This window comes from Molossus molossus, unplaced genomic scaffold, assembly GCF_014108415.1.
Source record: "Molossus molossus isolate mMolMol1 unplaced genomic scaffold, mMolMol1.p scaffold_m16_p_20, whole genome shotgun sequence".
NCBI lineage: Eukaryota > Metazoa > Chordata > Mammalia > Chiroptera > Molossidae > Molossus > Molossus molossus.
Window position 1 is genome coordinate 22,595,684 of NW_023425356.1, and position 13,750 is coordinate 22,609,433.

A 13,750-nucleotide genomic window follows, 5' to 3' on the forward strand; every position below is an offset into this window, starting at 1 on the left:
CCTGCTTTATTTGGGGGGGAAAAAAAAATCTTGTCTTTTTAAAAGTCCTGGCATGCAAATAAGGGAATTTAATGTAGTTCACAGCAATTGGTAGATATTTACAAAATCCGTCATTTCCTGGTAGTGTCGAAGCGAACGAAATCTGCTTTCGGCTTTCCTACTGGCTGTTTGATAGAGCCCCTCTCTTAGCCAATCAAACTACCTCCCTTCACCCCCTCCCGGTAGCTCTTATAAATTACATCAAATTGGTTATCCTTTCCACATCCTTCTCATGGTAAAATAGGCTCTAACTGCATTTAAAAAACCGTGATGTCAGGACGTGGAAAGCAGGGAGGCAAAGCTCGCGCCAAGGCCAAGTCGCGTTCGTCCCGCGCAGGCCTGCAGTTCCCGGTGGGGCGTGTGCACCGGCTGCTGCGCAAAGGCAACTACGCCGAGCGGGTGGGAGCCGGCGCGCCCGTGTACATGGCGGCCGTGCTGGAGTACCTGACCGCGGAGATCCTGGAGCTGGCGGGTAACGCCGCCCGAGACAACAAGAAGACGCGCATCATCCCTCGCCATTTGCAACTAGCTGTGAGAAATGACGAAGAACTCAACAAGTTACTTGGGGGTGTTACCATTGCCCAGGGCGGCGTCTTGCCAAATATCCAGGCTGTCTTGTTGCCCAAGAAAACAGAGGGTCACAAGCCTGGAAAGAACAAATGATCAAATTAAGGCTTGACACCACTAGCCCCACTCACACCCCAACGGCTCTTTTAAGAGCCAACACAGTATCAAATGGAGGGCTGACCACAAAATAGCGCATTAGCTCTTTCTTTTGAAAGCTTGGGTGGCTCTAAAAAGAGCCTTTGGTCTTTGGTTTACTTTGTCAGCATTTATTTGCTTTTGGCCTTGTGACTTTCGGTCTTCTTAGGTAACAAGACGGCCTGGATGTTGGGCAAAACGCCGCCCTGGGCGATGGTCACTTTGCCCAGCAGCTTATTCAGCTCCTCGTCATTTCGGATGGCCAGCTGGAGGTGACGAGGGATGATGCGCGTCTTCTTGTTGTCTCGGGCGGCGTTACCCGCCAGCTCCAGGATCTCCGCGGTCAGGTACTCCAGCACGGCCGCCATGTACACGGGCGCGCCGGCTCCCACCCGCTCGGCGTAGTTGCCTTTGCGCAGCAGCCGGTGCACACGCCCCACCGGGAACTGCAGGCCTGCGCGGGACGAACGCGACTTGGCCTTGGCGCGAGCCTTGCCTCCCTGCTTTCCACGACCGGACATGATCAGAAATAAGGTTAAAACCCCTAAAGTTTAGAATCTCGCAGTACAACAGGATTAAAAGATCAGCAATTAGAAAGCCTTTATAAGCTTTCCTAGGGGTGGGGTCAGAAACGCATTTTTCATTGGTCCTAACCTGGCTCCAGAAATAACCAATAAGGTCTAGAGTTGGTGGTGTTACGTAATTAGGCCTGGAAACGCAAGGTTCTTACACGGCCCAATGGAAACCAAACACTTCTGGAGCCTTAATTTACATACGGTGGTTATAAAAGGATCAGGCCCGCCTATCATCTCATTTCTTTTCCTATCTAATCCTTGTAGTGTGTCCTGCAATGCCGGAACCTGCAAAATCCGCTCCTGCGCCCAAGAAGGGTTCGAAGAAGGCGGTCACCAAAGCCCAAAAAAAAGATGGTAAAAAGCGCAAGCGCAGTCGCAAAGAGAGCTATTCCATCTACGTGTACAAGGTGCTCAAGCAGGTGCATCCGGACACCGGCATCTCCTCCAAGGCCATGGGGATCATGAACTCCTTCGTCAACGACATCTTCGAGCGCATCGCCGGCGAAGCGTCCCGCCTGGCGCATTACAACAAGCGCTCGACCATCACGTCCCGGGAGATCCAGACGGCCGTGCGCCTGCTGCTGCCCGGCGAGCTGGCCAAGCACGCCGTGTCCGAGGGCACCAAGGCCGTCACCAAGTACACCAGCTCCAAGTGAGTTCCTGCCGGGTCGCGGCGATCCTACGAGTCGCTGGCTGCTTGACTCCAAAGGCTCTTTTCAGAGCCACCCACTTATTCACCAGAAAGAGCTGTTCATTAACTTTCTTTCTCGTTTATCTTTTCTTTTAATAAAGTTACCCTAGTAATGGTCATTAGGCTGTCACGTAGCTTTTTAAAACCGTTTGCTTTAAGTTCCTGGCCTATGAGTGACTGCTCATAGAATCTTGGGCGCGTCTTTAAAACCCCGTTTGCCCTCTTGTTTTCCTGAGTCAGTTCTAAATTAGGTTAGGATCGGCTCCTCCCATCCTCCGGCTCTAGACTGGTGTCCTAGTGTTTCGTCAGTGTTCTAAAACGAAGTGACTTTAGCCATCTCCTATTAAGAAAGGACCCCAGTACACAACTAAGCCCAGGTTCCTCGAACACTGTGTCATAGCCCTGAAGAATTTTCCCGAACATTTGATAGCTGTTTTGTTGCCGATCACTAGCTCTGCCCTGCGATGTGGCCTCCTGGGGACACCAGCGACTCTGGGCACTTTGAGCGGAGTCTGAACTGCAAGGTCCCAGCCTTTCCCTGAATGGACTACATTAATATTTAAAACCACGAACCGTTCCGAAATTCATAGATTCTGGTGTCCACTGCTCACTTGGGGACTTTGAAATCCCTATTATTTCTCATTTTTTTGTGGATAATTTTTGCGTTTAATTTTCTTTTTATTCCCCCAAATTTTAATTTATTTTCTATCACCATTTATCCGCCCCCCCCCGCCCCCCACCGCCTCGCTCTGAAATCACTACACTGTTGTCCGTGTCCACGAGTTCTATTTTGCTCAATCTCTCCACACTCCCTACCTCCCCACCCCGGCATTTAGAACGCTCTGGACTTAGGTTAATTAAAGATAGTGTTCGTTTAATACTGTCTCAAAGTCACCTCTCAGACTTTCAAGTCATCCACTCGGGAATCTGCACCTCTCCTTTCCTGTCCTGGTCCTTCACGGTTTTATCTTCCTCTTAGCATCCGTCAGAAATCAGGTTTATTCTTTTGTAGTTTTAAATTTGTTACCGTTTTTCTCAAGCTCTTAACAGAGCTATTAAGTGCCTGGCACATAGCAGACACTTAAACACATTAATATTTGAATTTTCTTATCGCGCCCCTTAGTCACTTCTATGGAAGGATGGGTGTGGTTCATTTTCATTAAATGTATGTGAAAACATGGTGAAAATGAAAACGTTTTTGGAGCTCCTTCCTCAAGTCTGTCCCTGGTCATCTCAGGGCAACAGCTGGGAGGAGGCCCCTGTTAAGATTCTTTTTGCCCCAAAGGGGAGGTGGCAATGGTAGTCTTCTCTGTACCTTTCCCAGTTTAGTGTAATGTCTTTTGGAATTCACTACATAGAGAGCATTGGTCACTGGAAAGTGTTAAGTGTTTAAGGGCTTTGAGAAAGTAAGGTAACTGAAAACCTGGGCCTCTCCCTTGATTTTGGAGGGAAATATCTATGCTTTAAAATAAAAATAAAAAGAAACATCACCTACTTTATTCTCTTCAGGATGCACCCTGAATATACATCTATGGTGGTGGCAGTGGACTTGAGGATGGGATTGGGGGGCTTTTCTGAAGCACCCCCCCCACCTTAGTCTTCTGATCCACATTGAGATGAGCTTTTAATTCACACTTAGCTGTCATTTGCTTTCTAGGAGACCCTGTAAGATAGGAGAGGTTAATAACCCTTTTATAAACGAGGTTGAGAGAAGTAAAGTGATCGGTTCTCTGGTCATGCAGCTAACATTGTCCACCATTGTATCCTCAAATGTGAGGACAGTTGCATTTTAATTTTATTTTGTTGAATATTTCTGTCCAAGCCTTGATTTTGCTAATAAAGAAACTGATGGTCTGAACAGTTATTCAACTCTACTTTTGGCTAAAGGGTCCTGGAGTGGATTGCATGGGTTTCATGAGTCCGAATAGACACCAGACATTATCATAGATTGAATAAACTTGTTTCCTACATGCGTGTTTTCAAGTGTGTGCAGGTGGTATTGTTATTTAAAAAGTTACTAGTTAATTTAAAATTCTTTTATCTGGAATATGTTTAAAAATATATTTAAAATTCTTTATCTGCAGTATATTTTCTAACTAAATGAAGTTAGCATATACAATCACTACTGAGTATGTGGAGAAACTGGGTGCCTCTGACTGGTAGGATGAATATAAGACATCAGCCAAACTTCTAGCTCAGAGGTGCACCGAAGCCTATTAAAGTTCTTAAAATTTTTAGCTAACACCTATAGAGATGTGCCAGCCAATGTTCAAGATCCTTTACACATACTGACTCATTTAATCCTCACAAGAACCTCATGAAATAGTTACCATTATTATCTCCCATTTTATAAATGAGGAGAGTGAGGCACAGAGGGGCTTCTCAGAAACTCTCCGGAGCACAAACTCCTAGTTAAGTGTTTAGGGGCTTTGAGAAAGTAAGGTAACTGTCTGAAAACCTGAGCCTCTCTCTAGATTTTTTTGGGGAAATATCTATGCTTTAAAAATCAAAATCAAAATCAAAAGGAATATCACTGCTCTGGCCGGTCTGGCTCAGCGGTTAGAGCATTGGCCTGCAGACTGGAGAGACCCGGGTTCAGTTTCCGCTACGGGCATGTACCTCGGTTGCAGTTTGTCCCCAGCCCCGGTTGGGGGTTATGTGGGTGGCAGCCAGTGGGTGTCTCTCTCTCTCACATCCATGTTTCTCTCTCTCTCTTCCTCCTTCTCCGCTCTATCTGAAGATGAAAGCAAAAATGTCCTCAGGTGAGGATTAAAAAAAAAAAGAGCCCTGGCCAGTTTGGCTCAGCGGTTAGAGCGTCGGCCTGCGGTCCGGAGAGACCCGGGTTCGGTTCCCGCTAAGGGCACGTACTTCGGTTGCAGTTTGTCCCTGGCCCTGGTTGGTCGTGCGGGTGGCAGCCACTCGATGTGTCCCTTCACGTCGATGTTTCTGTCTCTCTCTCCCTTCCTCTCCTCCCTCCCACTCTATCTGTACAAAAAATGGAAAAATATCCTCGGGTGAGGATTAAAAAAAAAAAGAAAGAAAAAAAAAGAAATATCACCTACTTTATTCTCTTCAGGATGCACCTGAATATACATCTATGGTGGTGCAGGTGGCTGTGAGGATGGGATTGGAGGGCACTGGTTCTCCATCCCAGAGGCCATTCCTCATTCGGTTTAGTTTGTCCTTACAGTGGCAGGGCTCACCAGCTGGGATCCCTTCACTAACACGAGAGAACCTTAGTTGCTGGTTTGGGCTCCTCCTGGGCATGGTGATTACTAAGAAGGAAGTTACAGAGTGAAGAAGTGGGGAGAGGTGACAGAGCTTGGTATTTTAATTTATGAGAGAGGTAATTAGTAAAGGTGAGATGAATCCTCCTAAGGAACCTCTTTGATCCCTTCTTTCTCCTGCTCAAACATCTGTATACATTTGCTAATGTTGAAGTTAATTACAGTAATTGTAGTAATAATTGCTTCTACTTACTGAGCATCTATTTTTTTTTTTTTATCCTCATTCGAGGACACTTTTCCATTTTTTGTACAGACAGAGTGGGAGGGAGAGAGAGGAAGAGAGAGAGAGGGAAACATCGATGTGAAAGGGACACATCGAGTGGCTGCCACCCGCACGACCAACCAGGGCCGGGGACAAACTGCAACCGAGGTACATGCCCTTAGCGGGAACCGAACCCGGGTCTCTCCGGACCGCAGGCGGACGCTCTAATCGCTGAGCCAAACCGGCCAGGGCCTGAGCATCTATTTTTTAATTTTAATTTAAAATTTTTGTTTTGGGATTCTGCATCCTTTTTAGAGCACCTATTTACCTGGTCTTCTGCCAAGTGGTTTACATTCATTGCCTGAGTCTTGGAGAAGTTAAATAACTTGTTCAGGGTCGTTCAGGAAGTAAGTAGTGGAACTGCAACTCAATACACACTTTGCCAAAGCTTGATATTCAATGCCCAGCCTGTGTGGCTCAGTGGATTGAGCATTCTCACATGGATTGAGAGGTCCCAGTTTGATTCCTGGTCAGGGCTAATGCCCGGGTGTCGGGCTCCATCCCCAGTAGGGGGTGTGCAGGAGGCAGCCCATCAATGTTTCTCACATCGATGCTTATCTCTCTCTTTCAAAAAAAAAAAAAATCAATAAAAACATATTTAAAAAGAAAATGCTTGATATTCAAGGCCCTCAATTATTTGCTTCTTCCTTTTTAAATTTTCTGCTCTAGTTAAAATGGTCCATTTGCCTTCTCCTTAAATCTATTTGTTCTTTCCCTGGTCTAGACTGAATTGCCCCTTCTTTCTAACTTGGCCAGAGCTTTCCTTCCAGTCAAGGCCATATCTTCCAGATCAAATGACACTTCTTAACTCATTCTCTACCATACCCACCTCTACTTAAAAACAAGAACTTTACCAAGGTATAATTGACATACAATAAACTACACAAGTTTAAAGTACAATTTGCTAAATTTTGACATGTATTTATGAAAACATCACTACAATAAAAATAATGAACATATTCATCACCCCCTACTCCAGAGTTTCCTAGTGTTCTTTCATAAGTCTTCCCACCTGCCCCCTTCACCACTGTCCTCCTTTGCTTCCATCCCTGTCCTTTGGCAACCACTGGTTTGCTTTATGTGATTATAGTTTACATTATCTAAAATTTTATGTAATGGAATCATACACTGTGTATCATTTGTATGTGACTTTTTTCACTCAGCATAATTATTTTGAGAGTTATTTATACTCGTACATGTATCAGTTCATTCTTTTTTATTGCTGAATGGTATTCTATTATATGGCTACACTACAATTGTTAATCCATTCATTTGTTGATGGATAGTTGGGTTGTTTCCAGTCCTTCCTTTAGTTTTTTTTTTTTTTAATCCTCACCAAAGGCCATTTTTCTATTTATCTTCACATAGAATGGGAAGAAGGGGGAGAGAGAGAGAGAGAGAGAGAGAGAGAGAGAGACACGAGAGAAACATCGACTGGCTGCCTCCCACATGACTCTGACCAGGGCTGGGGATGAACCGCAACCGAAGTATGTGACCTTGACCAGAATCAAACCTGAGACTCATTGGTCCAAAGGTCAATGCTCTAACCGCTGAGCCAAACCAGCCAGGGCTCCTTCACTTTTTAATGCTCTCCAGCTTTGGGTCATGGTTGCACAGATGAACATGATAAACTCTCTGCTTTCACTTGGGAAGAAACTCAGTTGGGGGATGAAACATATACACATATATCTATTCTATTCAAGTGGGAGAAAGTGTTAGGTTTTCACCTATGTTCTCCTAAGCTCAAAACCTCTCTAATCCTGTGATGTTCAACCAATGTGCCACAAGAATTGTTAAAACATGCAATTATTTAGTCAGGGGCACTGACCTCTTTTGCCTTAGATTGTTGAATTAAAAAATGACAACAGCCAACACAATAGTAGGTGTAATTGACATACATTATACTTATGTTTTTTTTGTCATATCGGCAAAAATATATTTTTTTGGTGTGTTGAAGAATTTTAGTAGTTTGTGTATGTCATGAGATGAAAAAGATTGAAAACCATTGCTCTAATCCATTCTGTCCTGCTGCCAGAGTGATCTTCTAAAGCACAGATCTGACCCATTTGCTCACTAACCTCCAGCAGCCTGCCTCACTGCCTGTTTGGCCTTCAAAAGAAACAAAACACACACACACAGAAAAACATAAAACTGTATCAGTAATTCTTTTATTTTTTTGTTAATGCTTACCTGAGGATATTTTTTTCCATTCATTTTTCAGAGAGAGTGAAAGGGAAGGAGGAAGGAGGGGAGAGAGAGAGAGGGAGAGAGAGAAACATCGATGTGAGATGCCTCCCAGACACACACCCCAACTGGGGCAGGGGATCGAATCTGCAACCTTTGACCGGGAATTGAACCCATGACTCTTTGGTGTGTGGGCCCACACTGTAACCACTGAACCACACCAGCCAGAGCATCAATAATTTTTATAACATATAGTTTCATAATGCTATCTGGGGAGCCCTGCTCCTTTATGAAGGAGGCTAAAGAGCTCATGATATGGCTAATCCGTAAGTCTGGCACAGAAAGTAAGCCAGAGGGACAGCTATGTTTAGGTTTGAGAAACTGAGCTTTAATGGAGAAATTGTCCATGTGACTAGGCCAAGTAGGTTTAATCACTCATTTAATATGGGTGACTGAAAATCTTTATCTACTAATTTGGTAAATATTTATTATCTATTAATATTATTAATTTCTATAAGAAAGGCTCTCTAGGACCATTTCTCTTCTCTGATTCCTATGCATTGTTAGGTAGGCTATCATTACTTTATTCTTTTATTCAATAATTACTGAGTGGCCCTGGCCGGTTTGGCTCAGCGGTTAGAGCGTTGGCCTGCGGTCCGGAGAGACCCGGGTTCGGTTCCCACTAAGGGCATGTACCTTAGTTACAGTTTGTCCCCAGCCCTGGTTGGGTCGTGTGGGTGGCAACCACTCGATGTGTCCCTTTCACGTCGATGTTTCTCTCTCTCTCTCTCCCTCTCACTCTATCTGAACAAAATATCGAAAAATGTCCTCAGGTGAGGATAAAAATAAATAAATAAATAATTACTGAGTGTTTTAGATACTAGGCAATCTGCTAAGCACTGAGGATACAAAGTTTATTTTTTTTATTATTATTTTTTTTTTATCCTCACCCGAGGACATTTTTCCATTTTTTGTTCAGGTAGAGTTGGGGGGAGAGAGAGGAACAGAGAGAGAGAGAGAAACATCGATGTGAAAGGGACACATCGAGTGGCTGCCACCCGCACAACCGACCAGGGCCGGGGACAAACTGCAACGGAGGTACGTGCCCTTAGTGGGAACCGAACCCGGGTCTCTCCGGACCGCAGGCCGACACTCTAACTGCTGAGCCAAACTGGCCAGGGCTGTTTTTATTGATTCTTTAGAGGGAGAGGGAGAGAGAGAAAAAGAGAGACATGGAGGCAATCAGTTGCCCCTGGGAATCAAACAGGTGATCTTTCAGTAAACAGGATGACGCTCAACCAACTGAGCCACACTAGCCGGGCTGGACATACTGTCTTTCCTGGTCCTCATCTCTTCCATCTATGCTTCTGCTTCTTGGTGTTCTCTTCATCTATCAGCTCAGTCACTGCTTGCCCAGGGTGCTTTCCTCAGCCCTCTTCTCGTCTCCCTGACCTCTGGGTAGAGCTCAACAAATTCCCTGACTGTTGTTCTTAAATATCTGTGAAGGGCTACCCCCAAAGTATCTCCAGCTGAGCCCCTTTGCTGAATAGATTATATTCCTAACTCTTGGTGAATGTGTCCTTCTAGATGGATAACAGGAATGTCAACTTTAATGTCAGAAGGGCCTTTATGCATTTTACTAGTTCCAAAAGCAATTTCTTCTCTCTGAATTCTCCTCCTTAGTGAAATCTTCATCCATCTCCCAGCTCTTCAGGCCAAGGAAAAGCTCCCTCTTCTTTTGCATTCTCCAAATGCTTAAATCACCCAATCTTGTCAAATCTATCCTTCTACGATTACTTCAAATCTATCACTTCATCTCCTTTCACTCTTAGCCACTGCCTTAGCTAGGCCACCATCAGTTCTGATTAAATGACCCAAAGTCCAATTAACAACAGATTCTGTGGCAGACTTTTCTTGGAACCAGGTTGGACATGATGAGACTTTTAGTGAATGCGAGTTAATATTTGCTCAATTTTCTTTTCTTTAAGACTTATCTGAAAGTGGGAAATTATTTAAGTACCTAAAGCAATTACATTTTGACACTGACATAAAAATAAAAGTAGCTACTACTTAGATCTAATTTCAAAGACATTTCAAAAATTTCCTATTAGGCCTAGAAAGTTTGGCCTTCACAGATAGTTGCAGAAATGTCAACTTTGTCCTATTACCAAAAAGGTGTCAAAGCTGTCATTAAAATGCCTGAGGCAATTTTAGAACCCCTGAAAGCACTGGATAATTCTTTATAATCCTCTCTCGCATTGAGAGAACCAGATTTTGGAGCCTCCCTAGGCTATAGGGAAGAGCTAAAAACTTGGAGAGAGCCTCCGTAATTACTTGAATATATCAAGATACAGTCCAATCCAGCATCAGGCTAGCTTAGTTTGTGTTCATCAGTCCAGTGTGTGTGGGGTCCACAGGGTTACATGGCTATGGAGGGAACAGAGGCGAATGCAGGAGAACCACAAAGAGCCCAGAACCAACAGCACCAAGAGCAGAGAGAGTGAGAATTCCTTTGTCTTGGGACTATGTATCGCCAAATTTTTGTGAGCTTGCAATGGCCCTGCCCCCTCTAGCCAATGAACTCTGTTCCCAGGTTTGAGTGACAGGCACCTTCCCTATGTCACCCCAACTTCACTTCGAATGTGCCCATCTCCCCTTTGTTGACCTCTTCCCCCAATTATCTGTGGGGAATGGGCTGGGTTCCCTGGTGAGTATAAAGTTTCAGCTTCCTGGTGAAGCTGCCCAAATGACCATGCTTATAATGTCTGGCCTCCCTTTTGCTCCTTTCTTGTTATTCATAACTAGCTAATTACAACAGTATCAGTCCCTCAGCGCCAAAAGCAGAAGTTATAGTTTTAACCAGAGCCCTAGAATTGGAAAACGAAAAGGAAATAACAATATATACTGATTCTAAGTATGACTTCTCCATGAGGCTCATGGGCAACCTGCAAAGAAGAGATACAATGTGGAAAAGAGATACTCAGGTTATTAGAGGTTATAAGAATTCCAAAAGAAGTAGCAATGGTACACTGTGGAGGGCGTCAGTGTGACTATATCATTACATAAAAAGTAACAGATTGGTTTGCAACAGATTGGAATCCAAGACCGGGTATTGGATGGATGTCCCCTAATGAAACAGAATGTCTACATGGTACAAATACATGGCCCCTGTAACCTTCAGGTTGACTAGGAAGATGCACCTTGGGCCTCTCCCCTGGATTCAAAGAAGCTGGCGAAAAACCACTGACAAACCTGCTAACTATTCTCACCTACTTCACAGATGGACTGGATCTATCTTCCATAGGCATGATCATTTGTTGTCAATATTTACTCCTTAGGATTGGAAACATAATGTGGTATATGGAGGCACTTACAAACTATACCCATCGTGCCTTACATGACACATTTAAAGGGATGTCACTCATAACCCCGGAGATGACTCTGAGGATAAAATCCACTGTGTGTGTGTGTGTGTGTGTGTGTGTGTGTGTACACACACACACACATACATACATACATACATACATACATATATATTTATTCCTCACCCAAGGATATTTTTCCATTTATCATCACACAGAGTGGGAGGGAGGGAGGGAGGGAGAGAGAGAGAGAGAGAGAGAGAGAGAGAGAGAGAGAGAGAAACATCGATGTGATAGAGCCACATCCACTGGTTGCCTCCCTCAGGGCCCAACCAGGGCCAGGGATGAACCACAACCCAGGTACGTGTCCTTGAACGGAATCGAACCCGCGACTCAGTGGTCCACCGCCGATGCTCTAAGTGCTGAGCCAAACTGGCCAGGGTGAAAATCCATATTATAAAACAGAAGGGCTTTAGATGTTCTCACAGCAGCCCGAAAAGGGACTGTGCCGTAATAAAAGATCGAATGTTGCACGTGTAGTCCCGAGGAACATGGAAACATCACCCTTAGCCTTCGGGATATACACCCACAAATGAATTCCATGTCTGATCCATCCATGTCCCTAAATCAATCGACTGAATCCTGGTTTGGATCAGGACCACCAGCGGTCCTTATAGTAATGGACATTAGTCTATGTGGTAGTGCTTATTGTTGCTGCAAACTATGCATGGGCGTACAAGACAGACTGTTACATAAAATAACAAAGCCTAAATACATCATGTTACATTAAGCTGTTACTTTAGGTGAGTCTAAAACTTACTAAGAACGAGCAGAGACTCTCATCCCTCTATTATCCTGAACTCACCGACCTCACTCGGCAGGGAAACGTTGCAGAATGATGACACCCACCCATATTCCCTTAAGAATGAGGACTGAAATATCTCGAGGTGGGGAAGGCTTTAGGGAAGGGCCAAAAACTTGGAGAGAGCCTCCGTAATTACCTGAATATGTACTGTGCTTGCTGGATGGCCTGCACTGTAACAATGCCCGCCTGAGATGTTTTTCTTCAGGGCCCGAAGGTCAAGATTAGGAAACCGCCCGAAACCACCTGAGACCGGTGGAAGCTGCGTGAGGACCCCTCCAGTGACCGCAGCGGGAACTTTCCCCCTCACACCGCCGTTATGATAGGAACATCTCCACCCGAGGCGGAGCTCACCCTCCATCTTCTGTACCTGCACTGGACGCGTTAAGCCGTGTTCGTGTCCCGCGCGAGCCCGCCCCAGAGCCTACGTCGGGGTGCTCCGAGGTCAGCAACTAGCCCCACAGGGCCCTGCAGTCCTTTCCGCGCTGGGGGAGGCGCAGTGTTCGGGGAAGGCTCCTCGCTAGCTGGCTTGCAATACCGTTCCCACGAGCAAAATCCAGTTGTGTGGCGTTTTGGCTGACACCTCCCAGGTGGCCGGAGGCGGGTTTGATTCGGTAACAGGTTCTGTTGCCCTAGCCCTGTGGGGGGCACGCGGCCAAGACATGGCTGCGGATAGGCAAGGCGGCAGTGGCCTGCTCAGGCCCAAGCCTCTGCTGGGTGAGAAATATTAGATGAGAGAGGCCCCCACGTCCTCAGAGAGTGAGTGTGTACACACGCTCGTTTGCAGTGCCTGGTGTTTCCCGGGCTGTGTGTGTGGGCAGGGGAGCTCAGATCGAGCGGAGCAGAGAACCCTTCCGTGGTGGGGGCTCAGAGGCCCTGCCGTGTAGCAGCCCTGGAAGAGAGACCCATGATGCAGACAAGGCCCTACCCTTAGGGGTCTCTCACTTTTGACAGGAAACAAGGAAGGACCAACCAGGGAGGGCCTCCACTGTCTCACGCTAGCGAGGGACCAGGCCCTAGACTCCCCAGTGTTCCCGCCTCTCTGCCTTCTTTCAGCGTTCCCCTTCCACACGCTGCAACCTTTGAGTTTGGTGAGTGAGCACTCCACTGTTGTGGCAGGAAGAACAGAGGAGAGGAGGAGGGCGAAGGCAGGACACAGCCGTTCCCACTCGGCCAGGGGGACCCCTGAACTGCCCTGGCCATGACAGATGCACAGGCTGTCAGCAGAGCTCAGGGCCACAGGGAGGTCTTGGATATCGTTGGTATTATAAGTCTCGCGGGGTTGGGGGAGAGAGAGAGAAACATCAAAACATCGATATGAGAGAGGAACACCGATCAGCCACCTCCCGCAGGCGCCCTGACTGGTGATCCAACCCACAACACGGGTATGTGCCCCGACCGCGATCGAACCGGTGACCTTTCGGTGCACGGGAGGACGCCCAACCAACTGAGAAGTCTTACTTTTGAATCTGATTTAGTGTCAGTTCAGGGAGTACGGTCCTGGGGAGGAAGGGCCCTGACGTGTAAATCCACGTGCTGGGGGGTGGGGGTGGGGGTGGGGGTGTTTGCTCAGCCACCGATGACTCGGACACGCTGGGATGTCGCTCACTCCGAGAACTTCAAGCTGCACCTTTGAAAACAAAACTTCAATGGACGAGATGCCGGGTGCCAAGGTGCCGGCCCTGCACAGCCCCGAGCGACTGCCGCTTCTGCTTATAACTCACCAAGTACAGATCCTGAGGATCCCATTGTGCCATTGTGGGTCTGGGTAGGGAAGGAGGCTCTG

The 13,750-nt window shown here is 46.3% G+C and overlaps 3 protein-coding genes across 3 annotated transcripts; 2 read left to right on the forward strand and 1 right to left on the reverse strand.

Moving 5' to 3' along the window:
- The first annotated feature begins 253 nt into the window (after positions 1-253).
- LOC118638008 (histone H2A type 2-B) lies at positions 254-869 on the forward strand. Its single transcript, XM_036273754.1, has one exon. The coding sequence runs from the start codon at positions 310-312 to the stop codon at positions 700-702; it is 393 nt and encodes a 130-aa protein (XP_036129647.1). The 5' UTR covers positions 254-309; the 3' UTR covers positions 703-869.
- LOC118638009 (histone H2A type 2-C) lies at positions 869-1,325 on the reverse strand. The gene has a single exon (XM_036273755.1). It carries the CDS (start codon positions 1,260-1,262, stop codon positions 873-875), a length of 390 nt encoding a protein of 129 aa, XP_036129648.1. The 5' UTR covers positions 1,263-1,325; the 3' UTR covers positions 869-872.
- Positions 1,326-1,563: 238 nt separating this feature from the next.
- On the forward strand, positions 1,564-2,067 carry LOC118638011 (histone H2B type 2-E). Its single transcript, XM_036273758.1, has one exon. It carries the CDS (start codon positions 1,592-1,594, stop codon positions 1,970-1,972), a length of 381 nt encoding a protein of 126 aa, XP_036129651.1. The 5' UTR covers positions 1,564-1,591; the 3' UTR covers positions 1,973-2,067.
- Positions 2,068-13,750: the final 11,683 nt, after the last annotated feature.